The sequence below is a fragment of the Choloepus didactylus genome, chromosome 19 (genome assembly GCF_015220235.1).
Source record: "Choloepus didactylus isolate mChoDid1 chromosome 19, mChoDid1.pri, whole genome shotgun sequence".
Taxonomy (NCBI): domain Eukaryota; kingdom Metazoa; phylum Chordata; class Mammalia; order Pilosa; family Megalonychidae; genus Choloepus; species Choloepus didactylus.
Genome location: NC_051325.1, coordinates 12,984,864 through 13,007,951, shown reverse-complemented (window position 1 = coordinate 13,007,951; position 23,088 = coordinate 12,984,864). Strand labels below are relative to the sequence as shown.

General features: G+C 39.4%; 1 protein-coding gene across 4 annotated transcripts in view; it reads left to right on the top strand.

Annotated features, from left to right (window-relative positions):
* The window catches only part of KIZ (kizuna centrosomal protein), a 108,993-nt gene that overhangs the window by 59,337 nt on the left and 26,568 nt on the right, over positions 1 to 23,088 (top strand). For 3 of the 4 annotated variants that reach the window (XR_005213057.1, XM_037811478.1, XM_037811476.1), the window contains 3 exons: positions 11,341 to 11,482; positions 21,847 to 22,012; positions 22,898 to 22,963. Coding sequence is in view for 3 of the 4 variants with exons in the window: in XM_037811478.1 (XP_037667406.1) it covers positions 11,341 to 11,482; positions 21,847 to 22,012; positions 22,898 to 22,963 (374 nt within the window). In the remaining variant the exon portion in view is untranslated. The remainder of the gene's footprint in view (positions 1 to 11,340; positions 11,483 to 21,846; positions 22,013 to 22,897; positions 22,964 to 23,088) is intronic. The other variant, XM_037811477.1, reaches the window with a different exon arrangement.

The following is a 23,088-nucleotide window of genomic DNA, read 5'->3' as shown; positions in this document are numbered from 1 at the left end:
TAGCATCACTGGGACACACATTGCTCCATGGGAGCCAGGGAGTGACTGGACATTTGAAGGGGTGCATCTCGGCCCTCTGCAGCCCCGCCCACCAGTAGCCAGCCAGAACTGTCCCTCAGCTTCTCTCCCGGCACTTGAGTTGGGTCCCCACCACTGCTCCTCACACTTACACGCTCTTTACCTGCCTCCCGGGGCACAAGTCTCCTGCCTGGTCTCAGGTTCTCTGGTCTCTGTCATCACTGACTTTGTCTATACATGGCTGCCAGAGTGACCCTCCCGAAAACACTGCTTTCAAGAAACCAGTGATCGCTCGTGTCTTAATTTTCCAGGGCTGCTATGACGAATACCACAGACTTGTTGCCTTAAACAACAGAAGTTTATTGTCCCACAGTTTCAGAGATTGGAAGTCCAAGATCAAGGTATCGCCAGGCCATACCTTCTCCCAGGAGTCTGTGGTGTTCTGATGCTGGCTTGCCGCAGTCCTTGGGATTCCTTGGCTTGTAGATGCACTTCTTCCTCCTCTGTCACATGGTGATCCCTCTCTCCTTCTCTGGCTTCTTCTCCAGTGTCCAGTTTCCTTTGTTTATAAGGACTTCAGCCATATGGGATTAAGGCCTACCACTTTCATTCAATGTGGCTACACCTTAACTGATAATGTTTTCAAAGGTCTTATTTGCAAATGGGTCCACACCCACAGGACTGAGGTTAGGACTTGAACATGCCTTTGTGGGGGACATGATTGAATCTACCACAGCTCAGAAACTCACAAGGTTTATCACTGGGTTCTCTCCAAACTTTCACATTGAGTTTTATTTCCCATTACTATCCTATTACCACCACTGGCAGGCCCCACCCAAGCAAACCTGTCTCTGCCACTGCCCCCATACCCCCTTAGTCTGCATTTCCTGTCACCTTTGCCTGTGCCACTCCTCAACTTGCAATGTCATCTCCCCCTATGTCTGAATCCTGCCTGCCTGAAATTCCTCCTCCTTAGTCAAGCCTCTGGGACTTAGGGGTCTCTCCCTTTACCATCTTATAATTCCTTACTGTCTGACCTGCTTCGTCCCTCTTACCACTGATTTTGTGCTCTCCTGTGCTGCTCTGAGATAGGTTCATCTCTAGTGGGTTTATCTTCCTCTTCTGAAGGGCGGATGCTATTCTGGGAATTGAGTGGCTACATGGTAAAGCTGTCCAGGAGGAATTAGGACCCAGACTTTGCCTTGGCAAAAAGAGGTATCCATAGGTGCTGCGAGTCAGGTAGGCCAGTCCGGAAGGTTTGGGGCAGCAGCGCTTAGGTGTGAAGGCCCCAATATAGGGTTTGGCCCCAGGGATTAAGAATCCAGGTTTAGAGTTAGGCAAGAGATCTGGACTTGGCAAGGAGCCTGGAGAATGAGAGAGTGGGCACAAATCAACCACAGAGCTTCATTCCAGCGGGCCCATTTGTATTTCCATGTCTCCTTCATCCTCGTATCACTGGTATCTGACATGTGACCCTCAAATAGGGCCAGTGTATAACTAAACTGTAGCACCAATTACCAAGTAATGGTACTTTGCTAGTTAACATATTGCTTTATAAATTGCTTTGTAAATTATCTTCTTTCCATAAGATTGTCGATTTTTTTATTTACTCTTGCAAATTCTTCTTTATGCTCTTCTAGGGTCTTCTTCATGTCCTTTATATCCTGTGCCATGATCTCATTGTTTGTCTTTAGTTCTTTGATTAATTGCTCAAAGTACTGTGTCTCCTCTGATCTTTTGGTTTGGGTGTTTGGATTTGGGTTATCCTTATCTTCTGGTTTCTTCATATGCTTTAAAATTTTCTGTTGTTTTTGGCCTCTTGGCATTTGCTTCTCTTGATAGAGTTCTTTTAGGATATGCAGGCTTATTTAAACAATTATCTCTAATTTGTCAGAGCTACAGCTTGGTGGAGTACACTTTCTCTGACTAACCAGCGTCTGCGAGCCACCTATTCCCCTCAAGCCAGTTGTCCCCAATTTTGTCTTTGTGGCGAGTGGGGGTCTGAATCTTGTGGGGGTCCAATTGGTGCACCAAATTTCCGTGTGTAGTTGGTGCTGCCCGCCCTGAATGTGGGGGGTGTGTCTGAGTGGTTAGGAGGGAGGGCAGCTTTAATGATCAAATCTCCCAGGTGTTCCTGGAGACTTAAAGCTGTTGCAGGAGTCCAGACCTTTCGTTCCGTCTTGCCACAGTTTGTCTCTGCCGTGGACCCACAAGTCCCTGGTACTGGTGTAGGGTCCCTGGGACTTCCGTGCAGGTCCCTCTTCCAAGCCATGTCCTAGGGCCTCTGCTGAGAAAAGGCTGTGCTACATCACACGTGAGCGCGGTCCCCAAGGGAAGCTCTGGGTCATGGGGCTGTGCAGGGGCGTTCCCAGCCCGCTGAATAGATGGCTGTATGGGGCATGGTAATTTCCCCCTTTTTGCAGGCCACTGCCTTCCTATAGCTCAGGACAGTTGGCTGCGGGTATGCGAAAGGCTGTCGTCCATGCCAGATACTGAGGCGTGTGGACAGGTTGTGGGAAGCACTTCCTGCCGCACTGGACTGCGCTACTCTTACGCCAGATCCACAGGCACTTTTGGGTTTTTAAACTAATCCATCTCCAAACACCAACCTCTGGTTTCTCTTGATCACGGCGTGGCTGCCGGTTCTCCAGCAGGCTCACTCGTTTCAGAACGCAGACTCTCGATTTCACCAAATGCATGGTCACTGTGGATTTAGCAGACCTTGTCCAGCCAGTGCATCGCTGGAACTGGTATTCTGGAGCGCATTCTTGTTTTTTATCTAGTATTTTTTTTTTTATCCTGTCTCTCCTAATCTGCAGTCTTCCTCCCTCCCCTGTCTTCTTTTTCTTTGGGGGATGTGTGTTGGATATTCTCAACTCCATACGTGGCAAGTTCCTTTAAAGCAGAAACAGAGTATGGTCTTTGATATTTTTTCCACAGCTTTTTAGAATCATGCCTCCCCCAAAATAGACTTTATTTTTAAGGGAAGTAACTAACCAATCTGGAGGCTTCTGTGATACGGATATAGACCCAACTAAAACAGTGGCCACATTGTTAGGCTCTTCAAGTCACTCAGTTAACTGTAAATAGATAATGAATGATACATCCCTTCTTCTGTGCCTTCCTGTTTTATTAAGAATAAAGAAAATATTACTGCAGTGGGAACTGAATAAAGAAATAATAGTCATTTTTTCTGTATTCAGAAATAGAGGACATAACCTATATTTCAGCTAGCAGTTTTCAATTTCTTAGCAGTGACAATTTGAGTAAATTTCATGAGTTGTGAAGATCTAACTTTGTCATGATTGACAATGTAAAATTAGTCTTTTCTGCTGTTAAGATTATCTAGCATTCCTATCAGTCAGATGGAATGTGGAATGAGATTGCACAGCTGTGGATTTGAACATCATTAAAGTCATCAAAGGGTTAAAAGTTACTTCCTCTGATGGGTTTTAAACTGCCACATGCACACAAGCAAGTTTTTCAAACTGCCCCATTTTACATCTTTGTCGAGAGATAGTATAGTTGCTGCATTTTTATGTCTAGATTATATTACAGATATATTTCAGTAAACCATGAAGAACTACCATAGCTTCTAGAAGCTGGCGTTCTGTGCTTGAATAAACATCCCCTGCAGCACCTGTTTTATTTTATAGGCTCTGTAATCACATTGACATTCTGAAAGAAGAAGACCTTGAAGCCTGCGGAGCAGCTGTCCTTCACCAGCTTCAGAGACTCTTTCCTGGGGGTGGCAGCAATGAAAAGCGAGTCAGATATTACTGTCAGGAAATGGATGCTGTGGTGCCACAGCCATTCTTGTTCCCAATTGCTTCGAAATGGAGAGGCTAGCAAAGTTGCAAAACACGAATCCACTCTGTCAGCACAGGGGTGGGCACTTTTAGTCCATTTAACGTTATGTGCTTCAGTATCTACTTTTTAGTAAAAGTACTTCTAATTTATCCACTCCATGTCTGCTGGTAGCAGTGGGTTTCTACGTGAACTAAAGGGCACGTAACGGATTAATTGGGGGTTGGGTGGGGGGTGGTAGCCTTCAGATGGTACATTAGCATGTCTTGGTGAACAACCCAGGATATATTCCAGTTTAGCCACTGGCTAAAAACCAGATGGTTCTTAAATTCCCCAGACCATCCTAGTGATACAGGCCCCCAGTCTAGAGTTGGTCCTCCAAGTGAGGTCCCTGGAGCAGGCACACCAACACCACCTGGGATCTTGTTAGAAACTCATGTTCTCAGGCCCCTCCCCAAATCCACCGAATCAGGAACTCTTTGGGTGGGGCATGGCATCTGGGCTTTAACAAGCCTTCAAGGGTATGCTGATGCACCGTCATGCTTGAGAACCACCACTCGCAGATATGGCTTAAATGGTCATAAAGCTGGGATGAGAGAGGGTTAGTTGATTCCAGGGAAGTTGGCATATATGAACCTTAATTCTTGGAAATCCTTCATAAATGGATCAGGAATCTATTCCATGCCTCTGCCCACCTTTTAGGTATTCCATGTCTGTCTCCATGGCCTCAGAAGCTGTGTGGCACTTGGACTATGCTTTTAGTTAATAGAATATACATAATAGTTTGTCCAGTGCTGGCATTTGGTAGATGCCTAATTCATGTTGAAAAATGTTGCCAGTGTCCTATGTCTGATTTTTATTTTGGGGTCTGATTCTATTTCCTTTTATTAAAATATATCCCCACCACTTACTGTCAGGGAACAAAGTCTCACACAGGCATGGCAAGTAGATGGAAATCTGTGAAAGCTCTTCTAGAGGATACACTATTTGGCTGAAGTAGTAAGAGTGGTTTTGGATCTGGTTTAACTTACATCTGACATCATTTTCTCTACCTTTAATGTGTGACCTAGATTGTTTTATGTTAAATATATAAATAGGAAGGATGTAATTTTCTTTAGAGTAGAATGCTGCATAAATCTAGTATATTTTGGATCCAGTCGAGGAGTGAGGTAGAAGTCAGGATAACAGACTCTAAAAGGACCTTGTCCCAAGAAAACTTCACCATTCAGGTGGTTCTGTTTCACAGACCACCAGACGAGGTTCACAAGTCCTGAGTGCATCCGTGCTCATGAGCACCAAACTATGGAAAATGCTGGAAATGACCTTCCCAGTCAGTAGTTTTTCAATCTAAGGGCATGCCAGAAAATCCTCTTTGATGTTTTTTTATCATGTGGAATAAAAATGGCAGTCTTAAAATGCTTCTTTACAAGTGGTGGAAGGAGCTGGCTTGGGAGGAGTCTTTCCGAACACTTAGGTCGTTTGGGGATTATATGTTGCAGAGCTCTTTAACCAATCTCCTGTTCTTTTATCCCTGTCTTTTATATCTGTTGATATACAATTAGGAATAAACTACAGTTTTGGTTTATGGCATAGAAAACATCTATGCATTTGTAATTCTTTGTGTAAACCATCTTACAATACTAAATGATTCATTGTGTGACTCTGTTAACCTGGGCTGCCAAACTTGATTGTGGGTGATAAGATACGCTGTCTACATCTACTAGACTAATGTCGGTTATCGTTTCTCAACATTCATAGTAGAGCATTGATTTCTATTGTGAAAGGTTGAGTTTTACGTGACTTTTGATCTACAGTTATGTATAAATCAGCCTTCCATAAGAAACGATCCTTCTTTATTACTAACACAAATTTTAAAATTAATATCTGGAGCTTTCAAGACTATTTCTTTACCACATTCATTTTTTTAAAGCCAGATAAAGAAGTCAGGAATAGTTACTAATGTCAGTGTTATGTTCTGTTACAGTTCAATGAATTGCTGTGTGTGTTGTGACTGTGGGTAGACTGTTTAGTGCACATTGATTATCAGTTGTTTGCTCTCTGACCTTGGAAAAGGTATAGAGTTTTATATGAACTTTGAGAGACTTCATATTCTTTATAATGGGTGTTTTGTTTGTTTGTTTGTTGTTTTTTCAATTTTATATTCACATTTATTTATCTAATACAAATACAAAGGATAAAATTCAAGGATCTCAATAAGTAAAGAACAGAGCCAGCTTTTTTTGAACTTTTTAAACCTTTCGTATTTTATTTTTAAAACCACTGCTGTCCAACAGCAGTTATATATCACAGTGTTTCCACATCAAAACTGATGGCAAAGTTACATGTCTGCAGGGAACTTTTTTTTTTTTTTTCCTGGTTGCTACAGCTGCAGTCAAAGCATTAGTGCTTAAAGTACTAATGACCTATGTTAAGAAAGGGTTGCAACCCCAGTTCCCTGGTATTTTTCACTGGGTTCTAAAGAGTTAAAAAAAAAAAAAAAAAGAAAGAAAGAAAAAAGAGAAAGAGAAAAGATGAGAGCAGGGTAGAAGAGAGCCCAGTAGAGTTTTGTTTTGTTTGTTTTTTCCCCCCTTGTGGTCTGGATTTTTGAGGGAGTAAGCGGATTTGGGACAGGTATCAAAATCAAGAGCTCCACCCACTTGGAAATACAGATGGGGTTTGACCTCTCGAGTAGCTTCCTGATGACCATGAGTGGATATAAACAGGAAAGCAACTATATCCCCACCACTTTTGAAGTCTGAAGCTGCCCCATCACAAGAAAGCCGCTCTTTCCTTCTTGTCCCGCTTCAGTAAACCGTGATGGGGGGTCTAGTGGGTTTTACAATTACTGCCCTAATCGAAATGCTGCTGTTTGCTTTGTGATCTCCCCAGACCCAAGCAGTCAACTGGCCGATTTGGAGAAACCATTCTAGAAACCCAGGTTTGAAGAGGGTCATCTACTTTTATTCATCTTTTGTTACTGATTCTGTGCCACAGAATTCTGAGCCAGGCAGAGTGGAAAGGTTCTACTGGGTTATGGAATCCCTGGATCCTGTTGAATAGAGCCATGCAGTCAACATCTGTCTCTGTCATCCCCTCATCTGTAAAATGGGAATCTGCCCCAGAACATATTCTAAAATATATGCTCTGAAGTTCCACGGACAACGGGAAGCACCTTAAAAGAAAAAATTAAAGAAACACTGCTTACATTATTGATGTATGTTGTAACATGTATTAAGTGTCCAAAGACCTTCATTTGAAAGGTGTATTGTTGTTAGGTGGAGGGCGAAGTCATTATTTTAAACAATCGTGAATTTTTAAAATGATTCTTGTCATTTAGGGTAATTGATAAACAATTTTTGCTCATTGCTGCCTTGTGAAAAGCACATTTTAACATAAACATGATTACATACCAAGCAGTTTTATTTTATATGAAAACCATAATGAGATGATCTATTATTTATTGTATTTTTTTTCCCGGGTGCAATTAATTGTCTCTGTAAGTGGCAACTTGCAGATACAATTACCCGTTTGTGCTTTCAAACTCAGGCTGAAAAATTGAGTCAGCTTTATATTGTTTGAATGTCAGTATGTAAAAACTTGTTTGCTTTTTCATTCTGCCAATGTTCAGAATAGCATTTGGGTATTTTATTACCTTGCAATTTAAACTTCAGGTAAATTACAGTCTGTTGTAGATAAGTCATAGGTAGGAAATGCTGGCACATGTGTTTAAATTGCAGCTTTCTGATGAGAAGCCATTTAAAGTACATGAAACTAACTATAGACTAAAGTATATTTGTTATAATTTTAATTAGAGGAACGTATACATTAGCTGTCATCAAACTATGTTTTTCTTTTCCTGTGTGGCATTGATGTTATCAAGTTTTCCACTGTAAAATAGACAAAAGAGGAAAAAACTTGAAGTTTTTTGTGGTACTTCGCTAATATCTAGTCTTTGTCTGTTTTCCCTATCTCAAAAATGTCTTTTTACATTTTCTTTGTTTGGATTGGGATCCAAATAAGGTCTGCATGTTACAATTGGTTCATATGCCTCTTAAATCTCTTTTAATTTTATAACATTTCCTCTCTTCGTTTTTTCATGAAATTCAATCATTTGACCTGAAAAGTTTACATTTCTGGATTTGGCTTATTATATCCTCATGGTCCTGTTCCTCTGTCGCCTTTATTTATTGTAAACTGGTGGTTAGAGCCAGATAAGTGATTGTATTCCAGGCCAGCTATTTTGGCAAGATAACTTCCTCAGAAAGCAGGAGGTGTCTGGTCATCCCACTGTTAGTGATGTCCAGACTGAGCTCTGTGTTCAGGGGTTGTCAGACTGAAGCCTCCAGTATAAAGGTTGCTGTTATGCAGTTGTCACACAATTATGATCATTTCCCAGATTAATTCATTAATTTGGACTTATAAAGTGGTCACTTTTCTAATTTGATAATTTCATCTGCATTTATTAATTGGAAGAACTTTTCCTCGTCAACTACTTAGTAACTCCGAAATGCATTATTTATCACAAGGCAGGATAAATGCTTGATTCTATCCCTTTATTTACCATTATTCAGAATAATGAGTTGATGCTCTAACAACCTCCGACAGTGTCTTTATTTTTCATTTTATTTTATCTATTTAAATATTTTTATTTGTTGTTTTAAAAATGAGCTCATGGGTTTTTACATATTTTCCTTGTTTCAATCTATTGTAGTCATTATTCTTTTTGGTGCTCAAATTGTCCCATCTTTAGCCAATGGAAGCCCTTCCAAGGTGGCCCCTCAATTCTTTGGACATGACTCAGTAATCTTTGATAGCTTCCTTACTTTCTGGAATGACAAAGCCTCATCTTGCACATTTCTTGCCCCAGACCTAGAATAGGGCATTTCTCTAAGGGGCCCTGGTTCCTTTTTGTATTTAGATACCACAGTCTAGACTATAGTATAGGTTTACTTTATCTCTTTCTTAATGATATCTTTACTTTTTAAGTTGTAAGTAGGCCATAGTAAAAATATAACAAAGAAACTGTTGTTGAGATGAAAAGGTGATCTGTTTCACTCAACCACATTTAGGAGGAGCCTGGCTATCTATTCAGTGATTCTCATCCATGGCTGAGTATTAGAATCACCCTGTAAGCCTTCAAAAATCCAATGGCCATGCCACATCCCAGACCAATTCCTACAGATCCTGTTTAGATGGGACCAGGTGGCAGATTTTACAAAGCTCCCCAGGAGGTTCCAGTATGCAGCCAAGCTTCAGAATGCTCCTCAGGCAATGAAGTCATAACCAAGACATTGCCACTTACTTTAAGGCATGAAATTCTAATGGCAAAGCAAATAACTATAAAAAGGATTCTTTTGGGTGCTAGCTATACTAATCATTGAAGCACAACAGCTGACATAGAATGATGGTTAGGTGAAAAATATGCTTATTTAAAAAGTAGATATCTAATAGCCAAAACAATCTTGAAAAAGAACATAGTAGAAGGATTCATGCTTCCTGGTTTCAAAACTTACTATAAAGCAATGCTAATCAAAACAGTCAGGTACTGACACAAGGACAGACATATAAACTAACAGAATAGAATTGGGAGTCCAGAAATAAACCCACATATCTATGGTGTTCTAGTTTGCTAATGCTGCAGAATGCAAAACACCAGAGATGGACTGGCTTTTATAAAAAGGGGGTTTATTTGGCTTTACAGTTACAGTCTTAAGGCCATAAAGTGTCCAAGGTAAAACATCAGTAATCAAGTACCTTCACTGGAGGATGGCAAATGGCGTCCGGAAAACCTCTGTTAGCTGGGAAGGCACGTGGCTGGCGTCTGCTCCAAAGTTCTGGTTTCAAAATGGCTTTCTCCCAGGACATTCCTCTCTAGCAAGCTTGCTCTTCTTCAAAACATCACTCACAGCTGCACTCCATCCAGTCTTTTTGAGTCAGCATGTTTTATATGGCTCCACTGATCAAGGCCCACCCTGAATGGGTGGGGTCATGCCTCCATGGGAGTATCCCACCAAAGTCACCACCCACAGCTGGGTGGGGCACATTCCAAGCAAATCTAACCAGCACCAAAACGTCTGTCCCACAAGACCACAAAGATAATGGCATTTGGGGGACACAATACATTCAAACCGGCGCATATGGTTAATTGATTTTCAACAAGGGTGTCAAAACCATTTAATATGGGAAAGAAGAGTCTTTTCAACGGATGATTCTAGGAAAACTGGATATCCATGTGCAAGAGAATAAAATTAGACACCTACTTTATACCACACACAAAACTTAATTAAAACAAATCAATGACCTAAACAAAAGAGCTAAAGCCATAAAAGTTTTAGAAGAAAATGGAGAGATAATTCTTTTTGACCTTATATTTGGCACCATTGCCAAATATGACAGCAAAAGAATGAACAAGAAAAAATAAATAAATTGGACTTCATCAAAATTAACTTTTGTGCATCAAAAGACATTATCAAGAAAGTGAAAAGACAATCTACAGAATGGGAGAAAATATTTGTAAATCATATATCTTATTGATATCCAGAATATATAAAGATTATATGTGTGTATAAGAATATCCAGAATATTTAAAAATTCTTGCAACCAGAAGCAACAACAAAGAACTCAATGAAAAAATGGGCAAAGGATTTGAATGAACATTTCTCCAAAGAAGATATACAAATGGCCAATAAGGACATGAAAAGATGCATAACATCATTAGTCATTAGGGAAATGCAAATCAAATCCACAAAAGAGATACCAGTTTGCATTCACAAAGATAGCTATAATAAAATTTTTTAAAAAAGAAAATAACATGTTGGTGAAGATGTAAAAAAACTGGAACCCTTGTGCATTGCTGGTGGGAATGTAAAATGGTGCAGCAGTTGGGTGATTCCTTAAAAAGTTAAACAAAGAATTACCATATGACTCTGCAATTCCACTTCTAGGTATATAACCAAAAGAATTTAAAATTAAAAATTTCTCAATCCACAGAATAGAAATAAAAGCCCAGAGAATACAGAATATGGTGGGGCTGGCTCAAATCTTAATTTTAATCATTGTGTTCTTTTAGTTTAAGATAAGTAGACTCATGATAAAATTTAATAGGACTGTGTATACACACACACACATTCACACACACAAATGAGTACATGTTAAAACTGGTGAAGCCCAAATAAGGTGTGTAGTCTAATTCATTGTATCATGGCAGTGTCCCTTTCTAGGTGTTGATAATGTGCCATTGAAGATGTTTCTAGTGGGAGAAGCTAAGAATGTGGTGTCTTTTATACTATTTTTGTAACTTCTTGTGAATTTATAATTATTTCAAAATAAAAGTAAGAAAAAAAAAAAGATACCTGGACACTGAAAATCCCTTTGGGCAGAAAATGTTAGATTCCAGACATTTCTGGATCAACTGTTTTCTACTAACTTGATTATGGGGCCCTTCAAAAATGTGGGGGTCTTATAAGTAACCAAATACTACAAATTTGAGATGCATCCCCTGTTTCTGTTTGATAGATCTGTTCAACTACCAGAGCCAGGCTTATTGAGGCCACCGTGGGGCCAGCGTGGTACCAGCTTGAAGGAACAAGATGATTCTCTCAAAGAAGAGAAGCTGTTTGATGTTTTCACAGTCAGAAACATGGATCAGAGGATGAGGGTTCGTAATTTTTATTTTTAAAAAATAAATTTCAAGTTGTACAAGTTATTCAGTTGGGGAAATAATTATGTTCTTGAGAATGATTAACACATTTGAAAGAAAAAAATAATGATAAATGAAGTGTTTTTATTTTTTATTTTTCTGATCTCAGGCCCTTTGTATAATGTGTTTCCTGTAGGAATCCCAACTCCCGATTTAATGTTAATTCAGATCCCTGAGGTAACTAAATTTAAGCATATCTACCACATCACGGTTCAAGGAACTTAGTGGCATCTTGTAACATTCTAGTTTTCTATCTCTACTCCATACTTCAAAAATACTATACAGTCATTCATATCAACTTGGGAAATATCTGTTGACCCATTGCTGTACACAGGCACCAGCCCAGATCCACTGGGGGGAAAGAGTTAATAAAATGTGGCCCTCACCTTCTGGAAATAGCTAAATATCATTTGGCACAGAGGGATGAGTGTAATAAGAAAATGTCAAAGTATTTGGACCTTTAGCAAAGGAGCCAGCCCTTTGGAAGGAGCAATGAGGATAGGCTTTAAGATAGGGGAAGCTACGGGGCATTCAAGGTGACCCTTAAAAGGTAGACAGGATTTTGACAGGTTGTAGGAGTACGGGGTGGGGGGCAGCAGCGACAGGAGAGACCTGGTGTGAGCAGAAAGCCGAAAGAAACCCAATGCATATCAGGGAAACAGGGAGCCCTCCTCTGAGGCCAAAGGGTGGGGCTCGTTTGCGAATGGTGGAAATAAGGCCACAGGTAGCAGGGGGCATGGTGTGCAGAGTGTTCCGCCCCAGGCTAGGGAGTCTGTGTTTCATTTAATAGATTTTGGAAAGCTGTTGGAGCTCTCTGAACAGGGCCAAAAGGTGATTTCTGCAGCGCCTCAGGGAATTCCATCTGTTTGGATGGGGAGGGAGACAGTGGAGGAGGAAGCCCTGGAAGGTTCAGGAAAGAGGAAGGAGAGGCCTGGCCTAGGAGGTGGAACAGAGGCAGAGCTTGAAGATAGGTGCTGAATGGAAAGTGGAAAACGGATTGTGCAGATTCCCAAGGAGAACGTGAGGGGAGGACTCAGCAGCCCAGGTTTAGAGCTTCTCCTGTTCATTCTCTAGAAAAGCCAAGTTCAGACACCTGACCTTTCTTCTGAAGTTTAATGTGTTGTGAATTTGTCTAGTTCCAAAGACTGATTTTTCATTCTTATGCATATTAAATGCCAGGTTTTCCGCCTTTGATTTTTTTTTTTAAGTTTTTATTTTTATGATGCATGTAGTTCATTCTCCCCTCCTAGAGCTCTGTGCCTTGCCCTCTCATGTACCTGTGTTGTTGTGTGATCCAGAACCTCTCAAACCTTTCAGAGCACCTGAAGACCATCTCAAGCCCCCTGTTCCCCACCCCTCCAATTAAAAGAGAGTAGAAAGGCTTTTTAAAAAGCATTTTAAACATGCATACATCAGTGACATAATGAAGCCACCAATCGCATTCCCACCAACCCAGGTTCCCACGTGTTGTTCCCATTGCCCCATGTTTGTTTCAGAACACCTCCTCATCCTCTTCCTTCTCTCCCCGCCATTGCTACCCCCTTCTCTCCCTTCCCCTACCCCACTCTCTTTTCTCCCCTCCCACCTCACCCACTTCACTCTCACCTCCCTCCTCCTGCTCTTTCTCTCCTTCTCTTCCCCCTACCTTTTCTCCTTCTCTCCTCCCTCCTCAATCCACTTCCCTCTTCTGAAATAAATCGTTACAGATACAGGTAGAGCCCTTGCATGCCTCTCACGGATCCATGCTTCTTTGCAGAGGGAACCTTTGCATGTCCTTCCTGCACGCGTTTTCATTTCATTGCATTATATGTGGCTCAGTAAACAACCTGTAGTTTTATTTTGTTTTGTTTGAGATGGATACCATTTGTGTGGATTTTTAAAACAGTGTGCTTTGAGAAAAACAGAACCTGTGTTCTTTAGATCCATCTCTGTTGATAAATATAGATCTTAAGAAGGATTTTTGTTTTTAGGTTTTATTTTCCATTTTCTTAAGTACTATTTTGTGATAACATTGTTTTCCATTGTTTTTCACCACAAGTATGTCACATCTCAGCCATGTCCAGGGTGAACATTATTTTTCAGATAATGAGCAGCCAAGTGTAGGTTGACTGCCCATTGCTATGGTTTACGTAAGAAAACATATTCCAAGTCCCAAACAACCAACTCACTCATAATTTTTCAAATAATGAGACTCCACTATTCATTGAGGACTGTGCAGCTAATAACTTAATGAATCAAAGAATAGCCTCCCCCAGATGTTTTTGTTCCTTTTTAAATCATCGTGATCTCATCTTAGTGACTTATAAAAATTAGCAATAAATTAATGATGAAATCATTCCTTAAAAATGGAAGTAAGCAGGTTTCCCAAATGGTTAGGTTGTGACCGCGGAAATACACAGCCCCAAAGAATGTTACCAAAGTGAAAGTGGCAAGGCAAGCCTTCTGAACTTTAAGACTAAGTGCTTTTGTGGGTTCTAAGACTGTTTTATGCACTTTCCTTTTACAATTAGCAAAATAAAATGTCTTCAAGTTGTTTCTTTGTATTGAAACAGTATACACATTTAGTGTCTATTAAGGGTTAATTATCTCTCTTCAGATAAAATCTTAAAAACTAAGTGATTTTTCAAAATTTAAGAAAGCCGTACTAGAAATTACTTGGTTAAGAGTCTAATGAGGCTCAGAAATATTTGCCTTGATCTCTTGGGTAAATGGCTAATTAAACAGCCACATGTAAATGATGTTTACCTGTGGGTCCCTGTGCTGTCAGCCGAGTCAATCCCGTCTCTTGAGTAAACACACCATTAAAGCAGCAGAAACTCAGATTATGTCCCCTCAAAACCAGATAAGATCCACAGCGTTTGCGTAATCTATTAGGCAATTACATAATTGAGCTGCATGCTTTTAAATCAGAAAAATTTGTAATTACTTGGTGAGAAAAAATGAGTTGAGTGCTTCATTATAATACAAAGTGCCCTCATTTTCCTTTTCTCCCAAGTGATGTCTGTTTCCCCCTAGGAGAACTTCCTCAGCCTGGCCCGGCAGAGCAGCGCACTGCTGCCGTCGCCCATAGAGTGGCTTGGACTCTGTTCCCCGCCACATGCACCCGAGCCTTTTTTATCAGAAAGACTGTGATTGATCATGGAAACCTTTACACCTCTTTCCCTAAAATGATGGACTGTTTTCTTGTTCTTATCTCTTGAATACTCATTTGCTGGTTCACATGAGTACTTTCTTTTTTCTTTAAATTGCTATGTAAAATCCTTCCTCTCCTATAACTTAGGTATAATTTAAGTGATGATGTTTGCATTTCTCTGAAAAATTACTTCTGTTCAAGAGGAAAGTTCTTTTTTTTTTTTTTTTAATTTTTTATTAGAAAAGTGGGTTTCCAGAACAATCATGCATAAAGTACAGGATTCCCATACACCACCCCACCACCAACACTTGCATTGGTTTGGAAGATTTGTTACAATTGATAACACTTTTTTTGTAATTCTACCTTTTAATAGTAGCACATTGTTACAATTAATGAAAGATTATTAAAGTAATACTATAACTGTTGTCCATAGTTTATGTAGGGGTATTTTTTCCCCGTATTCCCAACCTATTATTTTTTTTTATGTGTGTCTTTATTTTATTGCTCATCTACCCCATACACTGGATAAAGGGAGTGTCAGTCACAATGATTTTACAATCACGTGGTCACATGATAACAGCTATATAGTTATACAAACATTATCAAAGATCAAGTCTGCTGGATTACAGTTCAGCAATTTCAGGTGTTTCCTTTTGGCTATTCTAATACATTGGAAACAAAAAAGAAATATCTGTATAATGAGTACATAGTCATAATCATTTATCAAATCCCGATTTCTCATTTGCACCTCCTTCCTCTCATTTGAGCATTCTCTCAATCTTCAGGCATATCTGGGCAATGGCCATTTTAACTTCTTCTTGCTGGAACAGGTTGATGTTCTTAGAGAGCCTGGTTCCTCTGGGTTTCAGGGCTTATCTGGCATAGGAACAATCTGGAGGCCTTAAGTTTCTGAAAAAATAAACTTGCTGAGTAAAACATTTGTGAAGTCTTAGATAGAGCCCTGGGTATTTTTTAGAGTTTTTAGGAATACTGTTGGTTGGGGCTTGGCATACTGTGGCAATTTGCAGTATCTGGCTGAAGTTTGCATAAGAGTAACCTTCAAAATGACCTCTCGACTCTTTGAAATCTCTTAGCCACTGACTTTATTTTGTTCCATTTCTTTTCCCCCTTTTGGTCAAGAGGCATTCTGAATTCCACGATGCCAGGGCCAGGCTCATCCAGGGAGTCATGTCCCATGTAGGGGAAAGAGGAAAGTTCTTGAGGAGACAGTTAAACCTGTTTATTAGGGGAAATATCATCTGCTGGCCACATCCATGGTAATTAATTTCCTTGCTTTCTATATCTGTAATAAATGTGCTAGTTTACATATGGAAGGGAATTTAATTTTACAAAGTGCTTTCACATTCATTTTCTCTTTGTATTTGTACCACCCATCACAGAATTCAGATTCCTTCAGAAAGAAAACTTGGAATATTAAAATAAAAAGAAGAAAAGAAAAATTGCCTATTATCTTACTATCCATATATAATCCTATTGACATTGTGGGGTATGGTTTTTGATTTAATATATTTACAAACATGGGTTGTACTGCTTGTGTACATAACCTCTTTTCTCCCCAATTGTCACAGAGTGGACCTCCTTCCCTACTAGTACATGGTCTTCTATGTCATTTCAGATGGCTACACAGTGGTCCCCTATATGGATGCTCCATTATCTCTTGAACTGGTGTCCTATTGTTGGAATGTTAAAGTTGTTTCTCATTTTTCCCATAGTAAAAAAGTTTCAGAGACCATCTGTGGGCTCAATTTTTACAAATATCCTTAGAATGAATTCCTAGATGTAAAATTATTAGGTTAAAAGGTTCATATATCTTTCAGGCTTTTGCTATGCATTGCCAGATCTCACTCTGGAAGGGTCTTCAGATTTACCAGTAATGAATGAAAATGTCATTTTTCTAAACTCTTTAAGAAACTGGAGATTATCAAAGTTTTTGGTTTTTTTTGTGTTTTTTTTTTTTAAATGCCTATTTGAGAGGTGAAAATGGTATCCATTTTTTTTTGTCTATTTGATTTTTTATTAAAATTGGGGTCAGACTTTTCCCTACTCATTTGTTAGCCATTTCTGTTCTGTTATAATTTGCCAGTTTATGTTCTTTGCTCATTTTTAATATTAAGTTAATATTTTTCTTGTTCACTTTTAAGAACTCTTTTTATATAAATGTATACAATTTGTTGCAATATCTTGAGCAGTTAGATTTTTGCCCTTCAATTTTCTTGATGGTATTTTGGGCAGAATGTATTTTCCATAAATATCATAATTGATAATTTTCTGGATATAAATTAAGCATCAGCCTAGATGACTCTTGGGGTTCTAGACATAGCAAGATCCATAATTAAACTGAACCCTGACAAATTCTAGTAGAACTGAGCCAAAATTAAAGGAATACTGCCAAGTGTAATTCATAGGATGATTTTATCTTCTCTAAAATCTGAAACATGGAGGTATCAATATAAGTTGTTCGGCAAATAGTGTGTGCCTCAGCTTGTAATTTCCAAGCCCTTTCTCCTGGTTCCTGGGAAAGAGAAAAGTAAAGGAGTAACTGGTTGTTACTGGCTTAGCCTTCAGGCTATTGGGCATCTCCAAACAGTGGAAGACTTTTCAGTCTTCCCTCCTGGGCCCCAAATGTATGTAACTCAAAGGGAGCCTTTAGCAGCTAACAGATAAGTAGAAACCCATTCATAAACATTATTAGAAAGGCCCGTGGTAAAATTGTTTTCTGGTGGCATTTTTTCAGATAATGAGCTCCAGTTTGCTGAGTCCATTCAGTCCCTGCATGAGATGTATAAAGCAGATTGTTAAATCTTCTCTGGGCTTTTGTTCCTTTGTAGGTATGGGTCAGTGTTGTCACTCTCAGACTGCAAGTTCCTTCAAATTGGGGGCTTCCTGGGAAATACCCCTTTCTAAAAGGTCTGCAAACAGTATATCTTGAGAATGTATTTCAGATGTTTTTCCTGACTCTGCAGAAGTTATTTTTGACTAGAAACCTGATGATTGTCCCTTGACTGAGGCTGACTTTTGTTTCTGTCCGTGTTTATCATTATTGAGTGCTGGTTATGGACTTATATTATAGATTCCTCTACAAATGGCCCACTGGGCAAATCCGTAGCTCTCAAGCCAGTCATTCTCAAGTTGTCATTTGACCATCCACCAAAATCCTTATAGATGTAAGGTACTCATCTTTGAGAAATTGTCTTTAGAATTATCTTACAAGATGAATGAGTCCTTTTGTAAACATCTCTATCTAAAAAGAAATAGTTGAGATGAGTGCTGAGTAGTGAAGGTAAATGGGATAAAGTATATTAAATAAATGAAACTCTGTAGCATAAACATCATTTATATTTACTTACCTTCCTGTAAAAAAGAGGGCTTTATGCAGAGCAGGATAATGGTGGTGTTCTTTTCAAGCCTACAAGGACTTACTGGAAAGACGTTTGCAATATTATAGCATTTTCTTCTGTGTTTTTTTTTTATTCAATTTTATTGAGATATATTCATACACCATACAGTCATCCAAATTGTACAGTTGTTCTTAGTACCATCATATAGTTGTGCATTCATCACTACAATCAATTTTTGAACATTTTCTTTACTCAAAAAATAAATAAATAAAAATACGAATAAAAATTAAAGTAAAAAAGAACACCGAAAACATCCCATCCCTCCCTATTATTCGTTTAATTTTTGTCCCTATTTTTCTACTCATCTGTTCATAAACTGGATAAAGGGAGTGTGAGCCACAGGGTTTTCACATTCACACAGTCGTACCATGTAAGCTTTATAGTTATATGATCATCTTTAAGAATCAAGGCTACTGGGTTGCAGTTCAACAGTTTCAGGTATTTCCCTCTAGCTATTCTAATACACTAAATATATAAATATATATTTATATAATTATATTATACAAATAATATTAAATATTATTAAATATATTAATATATAATATATAATAATATATATTAAATAATATTAAATATTATTAATATTAATATTAAATATTATTAATAAATAATATATAATTTATAATTATATATATTTATAATTATTATATATAATATAATTATATATAAATATATAAATATACTCTTATGTATAACACATAAGAGTAACCTCCAGAATGACCTCTCAACTCCATTTGAAATCTCTCAGCCACTAAAACTTTATTTTGTTTCATTTCTCTTCCCCCTTTTGGTCAGGAAGGCTTTCTCAATCCCATGATGCCAGGTCCAGGCTCATCCCCGGGAGTCATGTCCTATGTTGCCAGGGAGATTTACACCCCTGGGAGTCCCTCTGTGTTGTTTTGAAGCCACTAGTTGGAACCTAGCCAGAGCAAAAGAGGGTCTTCTTAATATGAAAGTGAGATGAATTGTGTGTTATCATTGAGGGACCAATGAGAAGCAATCTGAGTAATTGACAATGCAAAACAGTTTCAGCATTTAGGGTAGGAGAGGAATGACATAATTTATTTTAAATTGCCTAAAAACCTATGAATCTTTCCCTTATCTACAAATAGTAGAAAGTATAGGGAGCTTCAGGAGTCCTTTAACAGTTTTATATTTAAAGTATGTTAGGACAATGGCCATTATGAGATCATACCAAGAAATTATTCATTTATAGCTGTTGTATAAGGTAATATAAGGTGGAAATACATATTTGAGGCTTTCTCAGAATGTCTGGATTATTTTAAATATCAGAAAGAGAAAATGATAGCTTTCACTACAGAATTTGGGCCAGTTTTTCTTGTTCATATTTTGAAATGCTTTTTTTAAATCATATACCTAGGAGTATTGGACACACAGAACAGGAGCTTAGCCCTCTATGGCTACAGACAGACTAAATCAGGAGGGCTGAAGACCTGGAAATGAGATACCCTAGGATGGTCCAGTGAGTAAGCATACTGACAGTTGAAAGAAGGCAGTTCAAGGAGTGGTGTCCGCTCCTTGTGTTCCAGCCCAGCTCTTGGAGGGCTCAAATCAGGGCAGCCACAAGACCAGAGAACACGCCAGGCACAGAGTCAGACATGAGTTCTATTAGGACTTACAGACAGGAGTGTCTCTGGTGATGGCCTTCTAGAGAATGGAAGTAGCGCTCTGCAGAGGACAAAGATGTTCCATAGGCTATGAGAACAGAGTTTCAGCAAAGTATCCTGACACAGGGGTCTGGAGATTTGTTATCAACATATACCTCAGGAGAGAGGAGTTTTAATGTTTTACAAGATAGGTGGGTTTATGATGCCATCTGTACATTCTTTCCTCCTTGAGGAGATCTGTTGACCTTTAACATCTGTCCCGGTCAAGTAGGCAGCTATGTACAGTTGCTTACTGCCAGTATGGAGGGGGAGCCCGGGCCCTGGGTCCCCACATTTTGTCACTCTCTTCCTGGACAGATTCTGGAAGCAGGTGCGGCACAATGTTCCATTTAGGCAGCTGGGAGTAGGGCAGTGTGGAACCAAGGATGGGAACCAGCCTTGACCTGAGCTTTAAGGGCAAGATTCTGTACCTAAACCTCAGTCAGTAGAAACAGGGAGACTGAGCAGGCATCCCAGCAGAGAGTTACCACAACTGGAATAAAATCCAGAAGCTAGTTTGTACAAAGAGAGGAAAAATCCGTGGTTACTAGAACCAGACACAAACATGTCCTGGCTACAAAACTCACTTGTTGCCAAGTCCTTTGGTCAGGGAGATTAGAACTCCTTAAACACCACCACCACCCCCCAACTTCAGTTCCCCCAGCTCCTAGGGTAGGCTGTGGCTCCTGGTGGGTCCAGGAGGCCATCCAGTCCTGGGGAGGGCAGAGGGCAAGAGCCCTGCAGGGATGCAGAGGCCAAAGGCAGTGGCCTTGAAGTGTGTCAGAGCCAAAGGCTGCTAGGCTGGACTTCCCAGGCTCTGTGCCATGCCTCAGGGATTCCCCCTCTGGGATCACTTCACCTTCTTTCATGTAAACCACAAAGGAAGATTATTGTTTTCCCCTCCTTCAAAGGATAATTATATTGTTACCTCTTAGCTCTTGGCTAAAGATGGCCAGTGAGGTTTGTCCAATTCGACTCTTCATAATAACCTGTGAAGTCTCATGTCCATTTCCCCCAGGTTGGATTGGACCAGCCCCACATCCACGTCATTGTCAGGTACCAGTGAATGTTCAACCCCCCCCACCCACCCACCCAGGTTTCCTCTCCCAGTCACCTGGGCACAGTGCTGCTCCCAGCAGGAGGTGAGAGAGGAACGTGCTTGACAGCATGATGATGTGATGGCTGGTTGCCTACTAAAAGTTTAACTCTTGTCACCTACGTGTTTTTATTTTTTGAGGGAAGAGTGCAGACCTGGAAATAAAGAAACACAGGGGCTAACCCAGGTCCCATTAATTGCCACTTTTTAAACCCCTCTGAAGCTGGCTATGATCAAAATCTCTACCCACCTCCTTGCTCCGGACACATGAGGTGAAATGGGTAAGACAAGTTAGTGCTTGTTGGACAAAGAGAGACAGTGCCTGGGGAGGGTGCCCCAAGCTCACCTGCAGACTTGGAGGCAGTGTGCAGACCACCTTTATCCTTGACTGAAGGTTACGTTTTAGAATAATCTTTTTGCTCAGCTCATCCTCCTCAGTCACAAAGTTTTTCTGCAATCTTCCCCATTTGGGGGAAGTTCAAGGGTCCTTACTAGAAGGAAGGGGCTACCATGGGATCACATTTTCCCAGATGTTTTTCTCAATCTAAACCAACTCTGTGTTATTAACCTAGAAAACAGCATTCATGCAGCAAAAGAGTAAAATCTTTCCTTAAGAAAGGAGGTCTAGGGCCCTTAACTTTGGTCTGCATACCAGGGAGGATAAACCAGCCCAGATTAAGGTGGAAAACTTTGAGGGGTTTACATCTCGTGCACATACTTCACAAGCAGAAGGACACTTCTGCATTCCCTAAGATTCAGTCCTTCAAAAAAAAAAAAAAAAAAAAAAAAGGTATCGTGACTCTAAATTGTCATAAATGATGTTGGGAAATAATCAGATGTTAATTTATCTTGAAGACATTTTAATTTCAATTAAATGTCAGGGAAGCGAATTAAATCCTAAGTAAAGCTTAACCTAAAATTATGTTTAAAGGCTGGGACTTTGAGACCAAGGGGAATATAGCTACAGTTTGTTTTCATTTCTTTGTGCTTTCTTTTAAACCCTGTAGGCAACAGCATTATTGAAAAAGGTCCTTCCAGAAGAGTGTGATGATAGGTCATCCATTCACAGTAATGAATCATCCTGCCGCTTGCCCTCTATTCTGAATGACAATAGTGGAGTAAAGGAAGCAAAACCCTGGCTGCAGCTCAACAGTGTTCTTACAAGGGAACAAGGTAAGTATTGTTAAAGGGTCACTCCATAGCAAAAATGCATTCAGAGTCACCCCTGATATCCTGTTTCTCAAAGTCCACCGAAAAAATAAAACTGACTAGAGAAGACCTCTGATTTTTAAAAAATAAAAATATGCATAATAGGTTATTTTTTGGTACCACCTTCTAATAAATATGTATGTTCTTGTTTAGTCTTACAGGAATGGGAAACCTAACTGTAGGTCTGTAGGTCTGTAGTTGTGCTGAATTCCTAATAAAATGGGAGGTTTTTATAAATTGTGAAATCCTAACAAAACTAATCCCTTGGCATTATTTTGATCTTCCCACACAGATGAAGATGATCTCATAGAGTCCTGTGATGTTTTTGATGTCACTTAATAGAATTTATTCATATTTTTCATTACATTTATTTTTATATTATAATTACAATAGTGTGTCATCAAAATCTGAACAGATGATTAAGAAGCAATAAATTTATACCTCAAAATTTAATAACCAATTTTTAGTATTCAGAAATTGTGATTATTTTAGCATTACTGTTAGACATACCAGTAAACTATTATCATATTTCCAAGACAGCCATGAGTTTCTCAGGATGGATTCAGAAGTTGAGACACATGTGCGGTATTTGAGGCTCACTTGTTTTAAATCCCACTCAAATTTAATAGATGTCAGGCTAAATTATTTTGTATGAAAGCAACACCAAGATACCTTAGTTTTAGAATTGGTGTCCTTTTTAGGAACAGTGCTATTTCAGAAAGAAATAAACTAACCAAAAAGGGGAGGGAGGCAGTGAAAATAAAAGGAATGGTGGTTACAAGAAAACCGAGACCTGTTCTTCAGTGGAACTTTGAAATACCATTTGACTATCATGTGTTTGGTTTTTAGACGTTTCAAGCAGCTGCGGAGATGACAACAAGGAAAAAAGTGTGGCAGCAGAGATTCCAATCATAGGTAGAAGTTATGGTTGCCTAAGTGTCAAACACAAGATCCAACCTTATTCTAGAATCCAAGCATTCTACGTCATTGGTTTGTGGGCCCCTCTAGGAGCAAGTATGTTCAACCACTTCATGCTAGAG